The 22,163-nt window shown below is 47.3% G+C and overlaps 1 protein-coding gene across 1 annotated transcript in view; it reads left to right on the top strand.

The window, feature by feature from the left end:
• Positions 1-22,163, top strand: part of LOC135913231 (uncharacterized) — a 41,420-nt gene that overhangs the window by 2,097 nt on the left and 17,160 nt on the right. The window contains exons 2-3 of the mRNA XM_065445838.1: positions 3,918-3,988; positions 6,180-6,266. Coding sequence (XP_065301910.1) covers positions 3,918-3,988; positions 6,180-6,266 — 158 coding nt within the window. The remainder of the gene's footprint in view (positions 1-3,917; positions 3,989-6,179; positions 6,267-22,163) is intronic.

The raw sequence follows: 22,163 nt of genomic DNA, 5'->3' as shown, positions 1-22,163 counted from the left end.
CAGGAAGGTAGTGGTGAGCGTCTATAACAGCGTTTGAACCTTGTACATCTGTATCATGATTTTTCCATCTCTCATTCATATGCTCCCCAGCCTTCCATGTTACTAAAGTTCAACTGTGTATCGATGTACTATCAATATTTTCGTGGAAAGAAACAATAAAATTTTGCACCTCTCACGCGCACAATGGGAACTGAGATTATGCGTAGCATTCAAATTGTTACCAGATGGACCAAGGCGTTTGTGTAAAGTGTAAAGGCCGCGTTAAACCAGCGCCTTAGCCCATCTGGTAACGCTTTACAGAACCTCATACCATGCTGTATAGCCCCCTATGCCATCATGCTTGAGGTGGGGGGGAATCCATTTGTTCACCACCTCGTGTGGGAATTTCAAAACATTCTGGGAAATGTAGTGGCCTAAGGAATGGATATCGTTTCAACGCTGGGTCCGGCTGCAGACTCACGTCAAAGAGGCACTTTACTCACTAGGGACTTTTAGCGGTGCTACGGAAAGTACGGTACACGGTACGGTAAGTACGTAATACCGTACTGGTCGAGGACTGCGCATGCGCGAACTTTACCGTACGGAATGACTTTCCGTACGGCATACTAGACGGTAAAGAGTCGGTAAGGCTCGGCTAGCACCGTGTGTCGCTAGCCGAGCTGCACCAAGCCAAAACAGTGAGAAGCTGATGTCGGCCACAAAGTCCACATCTCGCGTGTTTTTTTTTTTACCATGATAATACCAAGGCAAGAGGTTACTTTTAAACAACCTTCTGCGGAGCGACGAAGTGACAACAAGTAAACAGTGGCATAAAAAAAAACCAGGTAGGTGGCGCCATCTAGTGATGTAGAGTTTACTTAGAGGGGACGCAAAGTTTTTATTGCAGTAACTAACTATATTCTACTTATCTGCTGGTGCAAATTGTCAGCAGCGGTGCAATTTACAAGAAAAAAACCTTTTTTATGTATTGATTAGATAAGAACACTTATGTAACAAAAGGTTTCACGTGTTGCAGGACGAAGTCTCACAAGATGTCGCTACCGGCCCTGTGACTGACGTCTAAGTTTGCCGTAGCCGGGCCGTTCTGTAAATAAAGACAAGCTAAAGCGTTCTAGTATTCGTCGAATTGAATATTTCGCGCTCAGCGCATAATTATTGTACTCTGCAAAGCCCCAATGTTAGCCGCTATCATCATTATCACATTGCCGTATGCATCGAGCGGCACACGCAGCTAAAACGTATTCGCTTATCGCGGTAAGTTAGTACGGAACGGTAATACCGTACCGTATACCGCACTTACCGTACCGTGATACGGCACTGCTAAAAGTCTCTACTATGTAGCTTTGCGTGCGGAAATTCCGTAGCCAGCGGTAGTTAGCTCCATTACCCACTTTCCCAAAAAGACTTAGAGCCATTGCTTAAAGATGTTATTCTCTATCTCTTTGCATATGTAAGGCAAGAAGTTGTGTATGTGACGCGAGTGTGTTGGACGACGGCCATGAAATGATGGCCATGGTATGATGAGTAATGTGCTCTAATAAACGCTGCCCGTCATCGCAAAGCGGTTACCATATCGATCTCCCAGCTGCACATTGCGTCAGGTTCATGAGCTACAATTCCTGTGGTGGTGCGGTAAAGCTTTGTTCCTTTGGTCGCTGGGGACGGTCACACTGAGGATGAGATGGCCTCAGGACGATCACACGGTAACGACAACGACTTGAAGGCGGCCGTGGTCGTCAGCGTAACGAAAAGGAGGGAGAGATGCGCGGGTGGAAGAGCGAACCACGTTTTGACGTTAAATCTGCTGTCACTGCAAAAGTAAGCGAGAAGACAGGGTTGTTAACCACGGGAACCTGCGGTCGGATACGCTTTACTCGGGGAGGGAAACAGGTAACCTACATTGGGGGTGGGGGGTGTAAGGTCGCTCTGATTGTTCGTGTTCTTAAGTGTCACGAATCGGCCTCGTGCTTTGTGTATAGAGAGGGGGTTCACTTCCCCCCATGTCAGCGGGGCGACAGTTGCTGTGTTATGTGGGGTCACAGGCAACGCGCGGGGTTGGGTGACGCGTCGCGGCAGGCGCCAGGCGGGCGAGTGCCGATTCCGGGAAGTCGGTATTGTGCGCACGGTGTTGGCAGTCCGCCGACGGTCACACAGACCAGCCTTGAAACGGACCGCTGTACAAGGTATTGTGGGTCTGGCGCCCGAGTGCCTGACTAATTGGAGGCGCCGCCGAGGTTAAGAAGGACTTAGCAACTCTGACCCCGTGCCGCATGCAGTGAGCATGGACCTAATCTTCTACGCGTCCGGAACGCAATCGCCAGCCTTGTTGTTGGGTGCGACTGCCTGTGTGGTGTCGAAGGCCAGCTTACCGTGCACGCTGTAGGAATGCGGTGCACACGTAAAGAGTGCATTCGGACGACGGCGTCTTGGAAACACGCACTCGGAGAACTTTGTCTTGTAGAAAATAAGTTTGAAGGACAAGGAGGGCCATCCGTCTCCCACACGGCCAAACTTTGAGTACAGCGGCACTTCGTGGTGTCGATGCCCCTGCTTCCGAGACATTTGCGGCCTAGACGCCATTGGGATTTGAAACGGTCTAGCGATAACTTGTTCGGGCCTGGCGTGTTTTGTTGAGCCCGTCACTAACTACGGAGAAATGAGAGGGCAACGGAGTTTTGGCGAAGAAGGAAAACAGCTTTGTTTTGCAATATCTTTATTTTTGAGAGTAAGCCCATCCCTGTGGGTTGTGGCTTAACAAACGGTTGACTCTGATTGGCAACTGAACCTGTGGGACGGGCCAACGGCCCTACCGCCTTTTTTTTCTTTGTATATTTGGGCTATAAAAATCGGGACGACATGCTGTCCCTCAGACTTGGCTGAAATCAGGATTGCTGATAGATCAGTGAGCCTCCGTACTATGTACGTTAAAACGAGTCTGGGCTCTAACAGTGATTGAGACAGTAGAAGAGTGAGACTTTGTTTCTCAGTTGTTCAAGTTTGTAATGTATTTGTTTTACCTGCCATGTATATAGAAAAGTTCACGTATAAATATTTCTTGTACATCTGACCTCATCGTTTCCTGCCTGCGTTTGATCAACAACTGCCGATCATCATCCGAGAAGCTTCAAGTTCCAACGGTGAATCGAGGACGGAGAACGAACAAAACATTACTGGGAGGTGGGAGCGAAAAGCTTCGCAAAAAGGAGACAGGGATATAAAAGCACCCAAGGTGAATTAATGCACGCGCGTGGACAGGTTTACGCTGTCCAAGGTGGCTTGGGGCGAAAAAGAACACGATCCGCGAGGTCATGTAGAGAGGTTCAAAACTTCAGCACAGTACTTCGTTTGCTTTTGAGAGTCAGCGAATGGCATAAAAAGACACGCAATATACAGCACAGCTGTTATTGCTCTGTCTGTCAAAATAACGCCCGTCCTGCTCCTATCTTCAATCGCTGCCTCGCACTATACGTAACTAAAATCATGAACAAACTAGCACGTATTCATCGGTTCTCTTACCTTGGCACTTTATTATCAGAGCACTGCGTAAGCCCTCGCGCTGTCACTACGATCTAAACGCACATACACACACGCACGCACGCACGCACACACACACACACACACACACACACACACACACACACACACACACACACACACACACACACACACACTCACACACACACGCACACACATGCACGCATGCACGCCCGTTTACTCCCCTGTGGCATAAGAGCTTTCTTTGTGACATATCGAAACTGGCAGGTGTGGCTCTCAGTAATGTCGGTTGCCAGTTCGTGACATATTCCCTACGAGGCAATCGTTATTTCGACGTCGCCTGACACCAACCGGGGTGTAATCAGTGCCAATATCCCAAGTGGTGAGTGAGGATTTGATGCCACGCCATGGCTCTGATGCAGGTGCCACGGCCACATTGATGAAGAATTATAGACGTTGCTTGCACTCCAATTCCACAAGAGAGCTGATCACGGTAAGAACTGAATTCCTTAACGGCCTTGCTTATATAGAGAAATGGCCAGACGCTTCGGTGCCTTGCTTTCTTTGCAGCGTATAAATTCAACAGAAACAACGTGAATGGGTGAATTTGCCTGGCTTATAGATTTATCCAATCGTATAAAACACTATTTAACGACGGTGTTTTCGGCATGCTGCACTGACGTGAGAGGCAACATTACTTTGCGCAGCCCCAATAATAATCAAATCAAAACAACAAAATGGAGAAAATATGGCTTAGTGTTGTACCTCGTTCTTAAACTGCAGCAAGATATGTTAAGTATTATGATTGGCCGGAGCAGTGCTCTCAGAGATGTCACTGCTTGGAAATTAGATAACAACTTCTTAAGTATTGCAACGAACATGCACAAATCTGTGGGCATACTCCTAGCAAAGCTTCCTTTTATCAAAATAATTTAACAGGTTCCGTTTTTAAAGGTACTCAAGCTATAGATAGTGTTTAACTATTTATTCCAGTCATCAAGAAACGTACAGAACCAACTGAAATTTTACAAGGGGGCCTCAGACAAAAAAAATATAATTTTATTAAAACATAAGCCTGTCGGCTATTAATAGAGAGAAATTATCATGCCACCATCAGAAGCCCTTATTTTTAATGTTAGCTCCTTTACCTACGCTACCATATGATATAAAGCGCAATTACGAAAGATAAAAACACAGAGAATTTCATATGGAACACGTATGTTAAGCTTAGTAAATTTAAGAACATACGTTGAAGTACGGCTTTTTTTTAATGCATATAAGACTGGACAGTTATTGTATTACATCAGTACAAAAGATCCATATCGGGAAAGCTTTAAGCTGAGGGCAACATTGAATTAGTTGGGCACAATCATCAGATTAAAAAATTGCCACGGGTAGAGCGTGAGCTCACCTAGGTGTGCCAATTGTCGCAGGACACGGTTAATTTCGAGGTTTGCTAGTGACACCTTAGTCCGGTTGTAGACATTCGTGAAGATGAACTTGCAAGTGCTTCTTATGAGGGTGGTGACTACTGCAGAGCGCAAGTTAGGCGTAAATAGGTTTCTGCTTCTTGGACTAGTTGGAAATTCCCATAGTGTAGGGCACTGTGGGATGGGGAATGAGGCACAGCTAAAAGGAAAGCGCACTAGCCACTGAAGTTTCTCTGCCGGGTTGCATAGGCATAAGATCACAAAACACGTCACGCTCGCTGGTTTTATCACTGCTGAGTTAAGAAGCACATCTTTTCAGAAAAAGAAAAGCAAGCGCTGGACTGATAAACACGGGGCCTTCGTTGATGTATATTACTTTCCCTTCTATGATTTCACCCGTATATTCATTTACATGGAGGCTGATGTTGTTGAGCTTTCAAAAAAGAAAAGAAAGCAGCACTCATATAGAGTCTTGCTGATTTCCTGAGAGGTGCCTTAACAGCAAAGTGTTTTGTGTCTCATTCATAGACTATTCAGCCTAGCGCATACCTGCAAAGAAGAAAAACACATTTTCCCCGGAATATATATATATTTTTTTTTATTTTTCTCCCTAGTCATATCTTTTCTCAAGCCTTTAACTGCACGCATAAAGGAGCCAGTCAAAGGCAGTAATGCAGATTATTATTTGCACTTTCCAGCTATAGGCCCCGGTTTCAAGAATATTCGGATTTTACGCAAATATAGCGCGCCTACAAGTTCTGACGTCCATCGCACCAACGAACTGTCCGCAGCTTATAATGACACTTTCAAAGATACTAAAGCATTTCAAGAAAGAACAAAAGTACAGATGAGCCCTTGGAAGTGCTGGAGTGCTAAAAGCTGTTAACATAAATATTGTGCTATAGCCCATTGTGAAGTGGCAGACCTGTATCAAGCAAAATGTAAATACAGGACAGTATAAGAAATTCACGAAATTACGCACTTGTGAGCATTTTTAGGCTCGCTCTGTAACAGCAAGCAAAAGGTATTGATTTAGCTGAGGTAACCGTTTTAGTAGCCTTGAGCAAGATCTGTATTCTTTATATTGTGGTGAAGTAATATTCAAGTTCATTGCAAGCAGAATGCTGCTTGTGAGTGCTCGTATGCTCAAGAGCCTTTTGACAGTGATCGCTGACGGTGATCGCCGTCAAAGTGATCACTCTCAGCGATCACTCCGAGTGATCACCGTCAACGCTGTATTAACTTTCCTCCCAGAAATATGGTTTCTACTACAACATGACAACCTGCAACCTTGACCTCAGTCGCGACGATATCTGCAATAACCCGGATCGAGTTGCGGAGGTGAGCAGTTGCACCTGTCTTTTACTTTTTCTCAACAAAACATGGCCGTGTGCTCGGCTGCAGCCAAGAGAAAGTTTTTGTCTTTGTGGAGGTGTGCTCACTTTTTATTCTGGCACATTAGCCAAGTGCTCGTTTCACTTGCAGTAACAGGCAGCTGTGCCGATGATTTTGTGCCTAGCATAGTTCTTGGCTACTCAGTCAGTCCGGGGGGAACATGTTGATTTAAATATTTATTTATATGATGCACAAGGTGGCGCCTTTTCTAAATGCTACTCAGATGGTTTTGCCGCAGTACCTTGATGTCCGAATTAACGCTCCAAATTTATTGTTGGAAAGCTGACCTATTACACTTCACTTCGCTCGTAAAATTAAAAGGAAATTTACATTGTGAAAACATTGTGAAATCACCTTACAATAACCATCATTCCCATCGAGTACGTAAGCTCTTACTGTTACCTCACCGTACACAGCCCCATATCTCTAACTTTCTTCACATGAGCTCCATAATTGACAATGCCAATGACATGCTCGGGTACATCCGCCGTAACCTCTCCTCCACACCTGCCTCAAGAAACGTACTCATGTAGTACAAGACGTTAGTTCGCATCAAGCCAGAATACTCCGTTGCAGTGTGGTATTCCAACTCCGAGAATCTAATTCGGGCTCCCGAATTAATCCAAGATAATTCTATTCGCTTGGTTCTTCATAACTACAACCGCCAATCAAGCATAGGCGCCATGAGAACTTACGCGAATCGAACAAGTGGCCTCAGAAATTGCGCACATATATCATCAAAGCTGTGACAAGGGACACAACATAATCTTTCAGTGGCTTCCAGGACATTGTAACATCAGCGGGAATGACCACGCCGACGAAGCCGCCCGATCTGCACATGAAAGTGGTCAACGAGTCTTCATTCCGCTTTCGCGAACAGACGCTGCGGCTGAGCTGCGATTGCTGTCCCGAGAGTGTACCTTGCCCCTGTGGGACTCGAATGTTTTCACCATGTGTCGGTTGCGTTCGTTGTCTCCGGACATACGGATGCACCTCCCGCCTGGATTACCACGACGTGAACATACCATGCTCTACCGTCCGTGGCTAGGCGTTGCCTTTACAAACTCATAGGCTTTCCTCATAGGAATGGCCAACAGTCCCACGTGCGACACATGAAACATCGACGAGACACTAGCACACATTGTCTGTGTCTGCCCGCGGTACAGTGCTGAGAGACAAATGATGTGCAGAGTACTGGACCAGTTGGACAATTTTCCACTTTCAGAACTGAACGCTTTAAGCCAATGCTCCGAAAGAACATCCGCGTTGAAGGCCCTACTCGCGCTATTAACGTTCTTGCGGTCCACGGGGCTTCACGACAGACTCTAAGAATGCCGCCCCCTTCCGCTGTGTAGTGTACGCGCTTTGTTTGTGCTTGTCTTCCTTTATTTCTATCTCCCCCTTCCACTCTGTTTCTCTTTTTATCCCCCTTAACCCTTCGCCCTGCGCAGGGTAGCCAATCGGAACTACCTCTGGTTAACCTTCCTGCCTTTCTCTGCATTATTTTCTCTCTCTCTCCCTCTCTCTACGCGAATTACCTCCTCTTCCTTCTCGTCGTAAGACTTTCTGCCTGCGTTTATTCCACAAACTCTATTACCATGCCCCTACTCTTCCTGCCAGGCTTATTCCTCTCCTTTAATACGTATCGGTTAGATTGGGTCATTCTGAAAAAGTTGGTCTTATGCGATGTCTGAACAAAACATGTGGAAACTCCAATTTCTGCTTAACTGGCACCGCCTTCCCGGATATGTAGTCGCGACCACCAATCATGAGCAGTTTCGTTCCGATCAAGTAAACATTGTATAATGAAGTGATCTAACTTTCTGTTATTCTTATAGACATATTCATCTTTTATTGTATTGCCGTTAGCAAAGATTGTAAGTGTTATTAAAATGATGTAACTACTCCCCTCCATAATACCTTTGGCCCGGAGGATATAATTAAATTAAAATAACTAATCTTTATGTAGAATCTCTTAGCTATCGTATACAGGGCATTCACGTTAACTTTAGCCATGAGAAAAAACTGCTAGGACATGCGATTCATAGACCAGCGGTGATCGGATGTCAGCCTTTTTGTTCCGCCAAAGAATTAAACATTTCCTAATATTTCATACTCATGGCATGGCATCCAATGAGAGAACTGTTATGTATTTCGTAAACTTTTTCTTTTCCTTTTTTTGTCCCAAAATGCTCCTAATCAGTAGTTTTCGTGACCCACCAAGCCTTGCGCATATATTTTTTTCCTCGTTTTACTCACAGTGCATGAAACTGAAAAGTGCGGAATAATTGCACGCCCGCACTCTGCGACACCGGTGATCCAAAACGTGATTTGGAGCAAATAACTCCGCTAATTTAGAAACAGCTTAGTTGCGGATGGCACACGGGCGCACAAAGATTAGCATTTTTCAAGCTACGTAAAGGGCGCAATAAATAATTACGCAATATATAGAGCACTGAAATTGACTTAATGGGCTATGTTAGCACAAAATGCTAGGTTTCCCACCTGAAGTGCCGTCGAAAGACCAAAAAGAAAAACTTGATTAGTTATTCTTCAAGAATCAGTCCGATACTTATGACAAAACTTATCCCGGTGGCGGCTTACGAGTGAAGAGCGAAACTCATTGGTTATAAAAGCGTAGATTGTGCCAGTTCTAGAGCGAAGCTCATAACGTGACTATACTCGCAGGCTATTCTTGGCTAGGAAGCGGAAGCTATGCAGGCGCAGCTCCTGCACATGTATTCCCACGCAAAGTACTTCGGGCAAGTTTAGCCACAGTTTCACTTTCGGTTTCTACAACCTTTCATTCCTTCTTTACTTTAACGAAGCCAGATATAGCTATCCCGGTGTAAGTTTTCGAAATTCATTGATGCTAATAGACGTCCCATACGTATTGAGTTCTGAATTTTCACTAAGCAGAAATTGTCAGTCTCGTGTTGGTGCAACGTATATTTGTTTCAAAGAGAGAGTGTTTCGCGGTAGAGATAGAGAGAGAGATATGCAAATGAGAGAAAGGCAGGGAGGTTAACCAGACTTTAAACGTCCGGTTTGCTACCCTGCACTAGGGGAAAGGAAAAGGGGAAGTAAAGACGGAAAGAAGAACGTGACAAAAAAATGGCTGTGGCTTTGCTAAGGTTAAGCCCAGGATGGGAAGCATAGTAGCCTTTCAGAAAGCACAAATGATCAGAACGCTGTGGTTGCATGATGCATCGGCTCCGTCTTTTTTCGTGTGCTGTGTCCAAATTCTTGCCTCGACTCTCGTGATTTCTGGATCGCTGGTGCTGTAAGTGACCCGCTGTCGAACGACACCTCTTCAGCGGAAATCGGACCTGTCATCTCCAGTTCATCGCCGTTTATTCGAAACATCCGAACCCCCGCGCCCCTGCCGCGCAACGCCGGCAGCGTGCGTCGGCGGTAGCAGCTGCAGCAGCCATGAGTCAGGACGGCGTCGTCGACAGCGTCGACATGACTCCGGAAGAGATCCTCGATTGGCGCGAGAAATTTATTTACTCCAACACCAAGAAGCCTTCGCCAGCCTCGCCCAGCACCCTAAAAACTCCACCGCAAGTAAGCCACATTCTGCCTCGTCCTCCTCCACTTCCAGCCGCAGAGTACAAAATAATTCTTCGTGTACACGGTGGAGTCAACTGCGCCAACATACATCCAGTCTCTCTCCGCGACATCGTCATCAAGTCCACTGGTCTCTCCACGGCTGCAGCATCGCTAGATCGACTCCGGGCCAACGAGATTAACAACACAATCATCATAAGCACTCCCTGCATGGAGAGAGCTGATCCTTATTTGAAGATCGCCACCCTAACCATCATGGGCAAGAGCTACGAAGTCTCCACGCACGTTGCAGACCCTAAAAATTCATGTAGGGGTATCATCAAGCTGCCGGCCTCCCTGGTAGAGGGGAACGTGCTGGCTAACCTTCGAGAGTCCAATCCAGCAATCAACATCCTAGCTGCTCGAAGAATGGGCTCTACAGACTCCATCCTGGTCACTTTCGAAGGGTCAAGGGTCCCCTTCTACATTGACTACCTCCGCACAGACCTCCGCTGCCGACCATATCGACAAAAAGTGGAGGCGTGTACTAAGTGCCGGCAGCTTGGCCATCGCCAAGACGTCTGCCCCAATGTGACCATATGCCTATGCCCAAAATGCGGCATGCCAGATCCTCCTCAGGACCACAGCTGTACTCCCACTTGCATCATCTGCACCGGAACACACGAGACTGGTTCCTCAGAGTGCAAACTTCGCTACAAACCACGGACACCACCCCCGGCACCTCCAGAATCTAAACTGCCACTTCCGGCCAGGAACGCTGTACAGGCCCCCCATCAACGCACTGGACAAGAGACGCCGCAGAGCAGCAGCCGCAAGAACACTGCAGCGTCGGCGCAGCTCCCATCATCGAAGCTAGCTTGGCCTCCGCTTGCCCCACGCAACAAGGAGACACCGCCCATCAACCATAAAAAGGTGAGCTGGGCAGGAGTAGTCTCCCACAATAGTAGCTCCTCACAATATGCTGATAGCTCTCTCATCAAATACTTGCTAAATCAGAACGAAATGCTTAAAAACGAAATCAAGCAGCTCAAAGCAGTGCTCCACCCCCCCATCGATATCACTGACACTCCTGTTGCTGCTTCCAAACCACTCCCACAAACGCTTGCGCCCACACTCACACGTCCTCCGACAGAATGCATGGACACACTTACATCCACTGCTACGCCGGAAGCCGTAACTCCAATGCTGCCTTCATCACACACGCAGCCCCCACCCGCAAAAAGGAAGAACGCCGAAATAACAGACACCGAGAACACCATTGAAAACGCCATATTTGTCCTCACTGACCGCATGGACATTCTGGAAAACAAACTTGTTGCCCTTGAAAATCGACTACAGAGCAAGCTTGATTCATTTATTTGTGAGGCATCTGCACAGTTTTGCCGGTTTCAAGAGCTAATCGACAGCTGGGGAAGACGCTCCGCAACGTCCCAAATTCCCGTCCTTCAAAATGACAATAATGATGAAGCCAGCCCGTAGTCTAGTCATCTGGCAGTGGAACTGCAGAGGGTTCCGCAACAACCGCGCATCTCTAACACTGTTTCTACAGAGTCTTAACGAGCTCCCTGACATTATAGCCTTGCAGGAAACACACGGGAAAGTCACGCTACCTGGATACAATACGTTTCAAGACCCTCACATAGACAAGCCCAACACTGCCATACTTGCAAGGCGACATCTTTCTGTTAAATGGGATACATTCAGCAGTACTGAAATCCCCCACGATTTCATCAAAATTCTACCTCAACGCCACACCCAACCCACCCTATGCGTGTTGAATGTTTATAGCCCTCCCAATGCTCGACACCACCGCTATGAGAACATGCTTGCCCAGGCCAAAGCTAACGCCAATAAACAGCCGCTAGTCGTAACGGGCGACTTCAATGCCCCCCATCAAATGTGAGGCCACTCCGCATCCACTCCTAAGGGAAGAGCTCTATGGCAGCACATACAAAATCAAGGTTTCACCATCTACAATGACTTCACTCTTCCTACCCGGCTAGGAAATAGCGTCAGTAGGGATACATCCCCCGACCTCACCCTAACTCACCGCATCACTCAGGCGACGTGGCAAAACCTTCAAAACAACTTGGGAAGCGACCATTACATCCTTGAACTCCGTGTAGATTTTAAGCACAGACCGTTAGCCACGAAACCACTAAGGCTTACGAATTGGACAGAATTCAGAAAATCTCGCTGCAACACTAATGAAGAAACCATTACCGACATTGATCAATGGGCGAACGCCTTGCAAGCAGACGTAGAGGCCCATACCACCACTCTCCCGCTAGACACACCCTTGGCCACAATTGACTCCAAGCTACTACACATGTGGGAAGCGAAGCAAGCTTTACTTCGGAAATGGCTAACAGCACGTTACAATCGTAAACTCCGAATCCGAATCGCCAAATTAGACTATCAGATCCAACAATATGCTATCAAATTGGCGGCGCAGCAATGGACTCAGGTTTGCGGAGGAGCGCATGGTACTCTCAGCACTAAAAAGACCTGGCAACTGCTCCGGCACCTGCTTGACCCCACCACGTCTAAGACGCACAACAACCACCAGATGAATAAACTGCTGCATGAACATGCAGCCGACCTGCCGACCATGTTCAGCAACCTGGCTTCCAAACATATGCCCCCTTCTACGCAAATACCCATGCCTGACTATGCTGGTGAACCCAATGAGGAGCTTTGCAGCCCCATCACAGAAGCGGAGGTTCGACATGCCCTGAACCAAGTGCGAACCACCACGGCACCAGGCCCAGACTCTGTGACTAATAAAACGCTTCGAAACCTCGATGAGTTATCCATAAGCAAACTCACCGAGTATTACAACCACTGTCTCGAAGAGGGAGAGATACCCCAACAATGGAAAGCAGCCAAAGTGATCTTCATTCCAAAGCCGAATAAGCCAATTCACATTGATAACTTCCGTCCAATTTCTCTGACTTCATGCATAGGGAAGATCTTGGAGCACGTAATCCACCTACGCCTATCCAAATACATCGAACATAATCACTTGTTCCCTTCGGAAATGACTGGCTTCCGCAAATCTCTTTCTTGTCAGGATGTCATGTTAAGGCTCAAAGAAGACATTATCGAACCGAGCGACCCACGTGACACACAAGCGTTGCTCGGCCTCGACCTCAAATGCGCCTTCAACAACGTGTCCCACTTGGCCATACTACGCGAACTTAGCAGTATCAACTGCGGGGAGCGAATCTACAGCTATATACGCAGCTTCCTCACGAAGCGCACTGCGACGCTACAATTAGGCAGCGAACAATCTGGCCAAATAAGTTTAGGAAGCACTGGCACGCCCCAAGGGGCAGTACTTTCTCCCCTCCTCTTCAATTTGGCTATGCGACCTTTAGCGTTCACTCTCAAGAAGATTTCTGACTTACGATTCACACTGTACGCGGATGATATTACGCTGTGGATGACCGGAGGTTCTGACGGGCACATCCAAGACACCCTCCAAGCCGCAATTGATCAGGTCGAGCAAGTGGGTCACGAGTTGAATCTCAGGTGCTCCCCCACCAAATCACAGCTTCTCCTTCAACGCCCCACAAGACGCTTCAGGAGTTCACCCCCGAATATCCAACTCACGATTGAAGGGCACCCTATACCCCAAGTAGACAGGATAAGGGTCCTAGGATTACATCTCCAATGCAACCGAGCAAATCAGCATACCTTGCAAACACTACAAACAACGGTAGATAATACGCTCCGCCTGATAGGGAGGATCTCCAGCAAACACGGAGGGCTTCGAGAGATGGAACTAATTCAGCTAATCAAGGCTTTTGTCTTAAGCAAAATCACCTTCGCACTACCGTATCTCTCACTCTCTAGGCAGGAAGAGGATACTGTGAATTGCTTGATTCGCAAGATACACAAAGTCGCTCTTGGTGTGCCAATTAGAGCATCCACACAAAGGGTGATGGCCACCGCCACACTAAATACCCTTCAAGAATTAACCGAAGCCCATCTATCATCACAATACCATAGACTCACCACAACTGAAGCTGGGCCTGAGATCCTGAGACAACTTCATTGTGCTCCGCCATTCAACGAGAGCAGGCGACACCAACTTCCTCCGAACATACATGGCCAATACCACATCCAGCCCCTACCCAGAAACATGCACCCCGAATTTCACGTCAAACGCCGCAAACATCGAGCCAAGGCGCTACAACGCAGCTATGGACAGGCTGAAGGAGTGTACTATGTGGACGCTGCAGCCTACACCCCTAACCATCGTTATGCTGTAGCGGTCGTAGACAACCAGGGCAACACTGTTTGTTCAGCATCAGTCAAGACCACCTCGGCGGGTGACGCGGAAGAGGCCGCCATTGCACTTGCATCGGGGCTACCCGATTGCCACGTCATTATTAGTGACTCTAAGACTGCTATCCGGAACTTCAGTAGCGGCTACATTAACAACCTCGCACACTCTCTGCTTGTAGCTCACCCACCAGAAAAGGACATCGCTCTCGTATGGGCTCCAGCACATCAAGGACTCCATGGCAACGAAATGGCTCATGCCACTGCTCGAGGATTCACGGACCGAGTGGCCGCAAATATGGGCCTAACTCTAAAACCCAATGACTCCCAACAACACACCAATAAAGACACACTCGTCACATTCCATGAAATTTGCACACATTACAGAAACCAACGCCTATTGTATCCACCTCTCTCTGTGTCTAGAACGCGCCAAAGAGAAATACTATGGCGACAACTACAAACTCGCACTTTTCTTACCCCGCGCACTTTGCACTTATTTTTTCTCGCCACATACCCGACACCCAAGTGTCGCTTTTGCCCTGTCCCCATAGCAGATCTCTCCCATATCATGTGGCAGTGCCCCATCAAAACTCCCCCCCGCGAGCTCAAACCATTAATTAGTAGCGAGGAGCTGTGGGAGACTGCCCTGCGCAGCTCCGATCCCACCCTACAGGACCGAGTCCTGAGGTGGGCTGAGGAGATAGCGGAGGCCTACCACGACTGGTAGACGGACTTCTAGCCACATAATGTGGTGATGGACGCCTGCTGGGACTGGACTACTTAGACCTCCCTCTCTCCCCCCCGGCTCCTCCCCTTTCTTAAAAGGGGAATAAAGTTCATTCATTCATTCATACTAGCCTTTATTTTAACGCGACTGCGTTAAGGAGCTCGTGTCGCAGAAAAGCCGGTGTCGTCGGCGTCGGCTCAGGCGTGCGGCGCTTGCTCAGGCGCACATTTCGTTGTCGCGCCGAACGCTGCGTTGCTCGACGCTCACCGCGTCCGATGCGGGGGGCGACGCCGCGAGCGACGGCGCGAGTTGGATCCCCGTTTCTCCTCTGTCGTGACGTCACGGTGTCACGTGGTATTGAAGGCGACACCGCCGCACCTGAGGAGCTGGGTTGAGCTCTCGTAATATGCTTCGCATAAAATAAAAGCGTGAGTTTCACGGTAATGTTGATTATGGCACAGCTACCTACTTCTTTTACAGCGAAGTGGCCAACAGTGGCGAAGATTTTTGTTTTGTCTAGTTATTTTTTTTTCAAGTAATGTAGGAATATTCAAACTGCGCGGAACCGAAAACTTTATACCCGAAAGGCGTTCCCAGCATGCCAAAAAAAAAATATTTGAAAGTGGAGGCTCAAGCATCCTCTTATTGTTTACCACAATGTTTTCCGATTTCACGGCCGACTTAAGTGCAAACAAAGAATGTTGCGTTGGAAAACCTTCCTGCTCATTTTAATACACTTCACAGTAAATTAGTTCCATGCGCTGTTTTTTCTGTCCAATAACTAAAAATGTAAAATATACAGACATGGTTCAAATAAGAAAAATTTAACTTTAATGCGTCTTGGCGCGTTTTCTATGGCACACATAAACTTAAAGAACACGTCAAGAATGGAACGTCTTTTTGCAAACTTTTATGCAAAATATTATTTTTCTACATAAACCACAAGAGAAGAAAGAAAATAGTTAAACAAGATTTTCGAAGAAATCTCTTTTCCAACAAAATAAAGCAAGAAAATCTCGCGTTCCCAGTTTTGAAAAAAATTTGGATGCAAGTCCGCTCATGTCAGGCAAAACGTTGGCGTGATAATATGTTTCGCCATTTGCTTTATTCACAAAATATAACAGGCCAAAGTGGCCCCTGTTGAGCGTACTGTTCTACGTGCCGCGATGACTCGTTTTGGCTTGTTAACATTTCTTTCTTTTAAAAAGAAAGCAAGAGCAATGGTGCCACAATTGAAGGATAGTTTATCTGGATTTTCTCTTATGACAACAGTTATTCTGCAACAGTGTTTTCTGCTTTGTTTTCTGGGGCGCAAGAAAGCACGAACTCGGCACTATACTTGTGGTGACAATTTCTTGTCCTTTGTGATAACTATTTAAAAGGGTTTAATCACCGTCAGCTGGCTAGCGCCAGTTCTCGCAATGGGCAGCGCACGTCTGCTTGACTGATCGCGGGCACGCAATCACACATGCCATGACTGAATTCCCAGCACATGGGCACTGATTTTCACTCCACTGACATCTGCTTATGATGCTCCTCGATGGCTGCAGCAGGCGTATGAAGTAGGGCCACATGCTTGATGTTGCCGCTAAGTTGGGAGACCTTCTCATGTGCCGACTGAATGGAGGCGGCGCTTCAGACTTCAAGTTGTGCAAGAAAGCTTGGCGCTAAGGGGCTCACCCACACCGTCACAGACGTTCTTCCCATGCCCGGTAGAGGAAAAATATCCCCTCAAGGGCGCCTACTTGGAGTGGCACAACTCCTATAGTTGGTACCTATGTTTAAAGTGGCTCGCTACACCATCGCTGATGTATGTTACGTGACAGTAGATGAGTGCTTTTTCATCTAACACTTCATGCACTCTACCTAGGGCGTAACAGGCTTAACGTTGACCTTGTGTACGGATCAAAATATGGCTACATTGCATGCTTCTCGCGCCAATTTCGCGCCTTTCTGAGCATGCACGTTGTGACAGCTGCGGGGTTTCCTCTTGAACGCGTTTGTTTTCAACTTCTGGTGGCACGATGGTTAAGAAAAGGAGGCGCTCTCGAGAGGTTCTTGAAGCCTCGTAGGCTAGCTTCAAGCTATTTAATCTGCCAGTGCAGGCACGGCATTCTGTCACTGAGGGTTGAGGTGTACTGACGATTCCGTATGCAGCGCTCAAAGTTGAACGTATCTTCGTCACCACAAAGCTGTCAATCAGCCCGGTTTCTCTTTCCGTAACACCGCCTGCTGCGTTTGTGAATGGAAGATGGTGGATTCAATGGTGAAACATCAGAAGAAAGTTGGACTTATAGTACCTGTTCAAGTTGTCACTCGCGTCTTCTTCCTAAGGGAATGCCTCGTCTGCTTCACCGCGGAGATCACTAGAAGACAGGATTTCCTTGAGGTGCGTAAAGCAGTGCTAGCAGACCTCGTCGTTGTAGCGAATATCCTCAATCTACGGTAGTACCTTCCGCAGAGAGGCAACACCCAAAACGTTTGCGCAACGCAAATCTTTTTCCTGGCAATCTTCTTCTTAACGCGTAAATAATGGACACAGAATACTCGGACCGAGCTATGAGCTGCATGCATCGCGTGTACTGAACAGCTAGACTAAATCGAAATGTTTTTACTGAACAGCACCGCACTCTATCTGTCGCTTTTTTCTGGACCTGTAGAATTTCTCACAGTTTCATGTTTTATGAACAAGGCCGTCTAAAACTTTTCGCTGTGAAAACGTGTAGGCCACGCTCGTTATCGAAGGACAATGACTGTCTTGCGCCGCCAGTAACCTCTGCTGTTGTCGGCGTGGGAAAGCATGTCACCAACGTGCTGACAAAAAAATCATAAGTAAGGCAACTTCGGCAGCCTTTGGCTCAGTCATGATGCACTGCACTTTTTCGGATCGCTGAAACGCGGAGGTGAAGGTCGAGGTAAGATAGGAAGACGTTATCTGTGAGTGGCGCGGAAAACATGTGATAACGGGAAGCGAAATGAGTGGCTCGGGGAATGACTCAGATAAGTTTTTAGAAAGGCACAGTGTGACTCGCACGCGCTAGTGCCAAAGAAGGTTCCAGTATATCTTGCACGTGGGGGATGGGGAGGAAGCAGTAAAGTAGTGGTGAAGGGTGCAGCGGTGGCGTAGAGGTAGAGCATCTGCCTCGCATGCAAGAGAGCCGTGGTTCTAAACCCGGTGCCGCGCAATTTTCCACTGGATAAAAAAACTCCGCGTGTTGATAAAATTGCATAGGCAGGCCTGGAGTGCGACCTGATCCCGGTCGGTGACCAGAAACGGTAACGCACTCCCTCACTAGAACAGGATTGGCCCCCCTGGTGCAGTACTTAGCCACAACCTCCTATATGAATATAACAATCAAACCCCGGCCATCAGTCCCCAGCAGCTACGAAGCAACTGACCACGGCGGCGGTCAGACCTGCGACGCAGCAGACGGTGCTAAGAATCCCTGGTTCTGGACAGGCCGCCAGTGCAATCTGAACCTGGCAACGTTTAACGCTAGAGCGTTATCTAGTGACGCGAGTTAATTAACAACCATATGACAGCTGACATAAGGAAGTATAATATGGATAGAATTGAACATGCTCTCAGGAACGGAGGAAGCCTAAAAGCAGCGAAGCAGAAACTAGGAATAGACAAGAATCAGATGTATGGGTTAAGAGACAAAGCCGGCAATATCCTTACTAATATGGATGAGATTGTTGAAGTGGGTGAGGAGTTCTATAGAGAGTTGTACAGTACTAGTGGCACCCACGACGATAATGGAAGAGAGAATGTATGAATTTGAGATCCCACAAGCAACGCCGGAAGAAGGGAAGAAAGCCTTGGGAGCTATGCAAAGGGAGAAGGCCGGCTGGGGATGATCAGGTAACAGCAGATTTGTTGAGGGATGGTGGGCAGATTCTTCTAGAGAAACTGGCCACCCTGTATGCGCTAAGCCTCATGACTTCGAGCGTACCGGAATCTTGGAAAAACGCTAACATAATCCTAATCCATAAGAAAGGGGCGCCAATGACTTGAAAAATTATATACCGATCAGCTTATTGTCCGTTGCCTACAAAGTGTTTACTAAGGTAATCGCAAAAAGAATCAGGAACACCTTAGACTTCTTTCAACCAAAGGACCAGGCAGGATTCCGTAAAGGCTACTCAACAATAGACCATATTCGCACTATCAATCAAGTGATAGACAAATGTGTGGAATATAACCAACCCTTATATATAGCTTTCATTGATTACGAGAAAGCGCTTGATTCAGTCGAAACCTCAGCAGTCATGGAGCCATTACGGAATCAGGGTGTAGACAAGCCGTATGTAAAAATGCTGAAAGATATCTATAGTGGTTCCACAGCCACCGTAGTCCTCGATAAATAAAGCAAGAAAACGCCACTAAAGAAAGCGTCAAGCAGGGAGATACGATCTATCCAATGCAATTCACAGTGTCTCTACAGGAGCTATTCAGAGACCTGGATTGCGAAGAATTGGGGATTAAGGTTAATGGAGAATACCTTACTAACTTGCTGTTCGCAGATGATATTGCCTTGCTTAGTAACTCAGGGGACCAATTGCAATGCATGGTCACTGGCCTGGAGAGGCAAAGCCGAAGGGTAGGTCTAAAAATTAATCTGCAGAAAACTAACGTTTAACAGGCTCGGAAGAGAACAGCAGCTTACAATAGGTAGCGAAGCACTGGAAGTGGTAAGGGAATTTATCTACTTAGGACAGGTGCTGACCGCAGATCCGGATCATGAGACTGCAATAATCAGAAGAATAAGAATGGGCTGGGGTGCGTTTGGCACGCATTCTCAGATCATAAACAGCAGGTTGCCATTATCACTCAAGAGAAAAGTGTATAACAGCTGCGTCTTACCAGTACTCACGTACGGGGCAGAAACCTGGAGGCTTACGAAAAAGATTCTACTTAATTTGAAGACGACGCAACAAGCTATGGAAAGAAGAATGATAGGTGTAACGTTAAGGGATAAGAAAAGAGCAGATTGGGTGAGGGAACAAACGCGCGTTAATGACATCTTAGTTGAAATCAAGAAAAAGAAAGGCGTATCCCTATTGCAAAAACCAGTGCCACTGGGACCCAGTGCGCCGGATTATGGGCCTGGTGCAGCGCGCTGGACGCTGGGGCGCCGGGAAGGCGCGGCGTGCTGGGAGGCACTGGCTACTCGTGCGAAAAACAGCTCTAGCGCGTTAAATATGCGGTGCCTGGACACCGTATCAATTTTTTTGAATACAGAAAGCCAGGAAGAGCGCCTTAGTGCAATAAAAAAAGAAAAAAAAACGTAAAGAATAAAACTGCTCCGACAAGGATTCGAACGACCGACCTACAGATACCAAGCCCGTCACTTTACCACTACGCCACGCCATCTTTTTTTTTCTTTATTTCCAGCTTGGCTACAAGCGGAAAAACAGTTTGTGATCATAGATCACACTCGTTTTATGTTTGTCAAAGTGTCAAGCATTGACACCACAGCTTCATCACAGTCCTTCGTCTTGTACGCGTCACGTACCTTCACAACCATTTCCACAAAATATTCATAAACAGATCGGCCTTTAACATCACAATGTCTATATGCCAACAGACTACGCCAGACTGCGTGCATTCCAAGTAAAAAGATGACATCCATCTGTTCAAAATCGTGTTCTGGTGGTAAAAAACGAATGCCATGTGGATTGAGGGGTAGGTCTATCTTTAACGTTCTCTGTAATATATCCCAAAACAATATGGCATTATTACAATCAATGTTAACATGTTCGATCGTTTCAGCTTTGTTGCACAGAAAGCATCTGCTTCCCCATGGCACATAAATTCCTCTTTCCTCCAACCAAGTTTTAATAGGCAAGGTTCCCGTGTGAGGCTTGAAAAAGAATGTTTTAACGTTTGCCGGAATCCACATATTTTTAACCCTTTTATGTTCGTCTTGCCCAGGCCCTTCTTGAAACATCAACCGATACAATGGAACAGGGAACACATTTTCAATGAGATCCTTCATAAGACGCTTTCTTTTTACATTGGAGAGGTACTCGATCAAGAGAGAATCGCGCCCTAAGGAAACGATAGGACGTTACAACTTCACGCAAGAACCTTGAAATTGTGTACTGAGGGCCAATGGCTGAAGAAACAAAAAAATCAGGCATAGAAACTGATAACATGGTTTGAAAAAAACTGCACAAAAACGGGTCTCTTTCGTCCCTTATCAATATGAAACGGGATACAACTTGCTGAAGAAACAAGTGGCACACCGACAGACCACCTTTCTTTACTCGACGAAACAAATTTGTCCTTGATGTTCGCTCCCACGTAGAACACCAGATAAACGTGGCAAAGATTCGGTGAAATTTTTGAATGTGCTTACGTGTACAATACAGTGCCTGCAGAAGATACATAAATTTCGCAGCAAGAAAAACATTACAAATAGTGGCACGTGCAAAAACCGACAATTCGCGGCCACCCCATGCTTCGGCCATCGCACGCATTTCATCCGTTTTTTCGAGCCAGAGTGACTCGTTCTCACGATACCCATCCAAAGGCACCCCCAGGTAAGTGCTAGGTGTCGTGCGCCACCGGATATTATGTGAAGCATATTACTAGAGCTCAACCCAGCTCCTCATGCGCGACGGTGTCGCCTTCAATACCACGTGACACCGTGACGTCACGACAGAGGAGAAACGGGGCTCCAACTCGCGGCGTCGCGGCGGTATATAAGCAGCTGCGCTTACCTCTGCTAGACTCTCACGAGGTGAGATGCCTCCTGGAGACAGAGCTGCTCGTTGGAATGAGAAACGAAGGTTGCTGCGTGCTACAGAGTCTGATTTTCTAGGTGGCTTTGGCTCAACTCTTGCAAGATGGGCTGGGTGGGAATCGAACCAGGGTCTGCGGAGTGTGAGACGGAGACGCTACCACTGAGCCACGAGTACGATGCTTCAAAGCGGTACAAAAGCGCCTCTAGTGAATGCGGTGTTGCCTTAGAAACGAGCCGTTTCTAAGGCTCAGGCGTGCGTCGCTTGCTCAGGCGCACATTTCGTTACCGCGCCGAACGCTGCGTTGCTCGACGCTCACCGCGTCCAATGCGGGGCGCGTAGTCGCTGCGCCGTAGCCCATTGTCTTACACCCCTTGGCGGGTCGACGGGAACGCTGTCGCGTTCCACTCTTCAAGGCGAAGCAGAGTAACGCATTAGTTGTTTCTTCGTCTACCCGAACCAAATATAGCCAAGCAACAGCAGTTCACCAGGCTAAGCAGTGG

The sequence above is a fragment of the Dermacentor albipictus genome, chromosome 5 (assembly GCF_038994185.2).
Source record: "Dermacentor albipictus isolate Rhodes 1998 colony chromosome 5, USDA_Dalb.pri_finalv2, whole genome shotgun sequence".
NCBI lineage: Eukaryota > Metazoa > Arthropoda > Arachnida > Ixodida > Ixodidae > Dermacentor > Dermacentor albipictus.
Note: the sequence above shows the minus strand (reverse complement) of the source record. Positions and strands in the feature narration are given on the sequence as shown.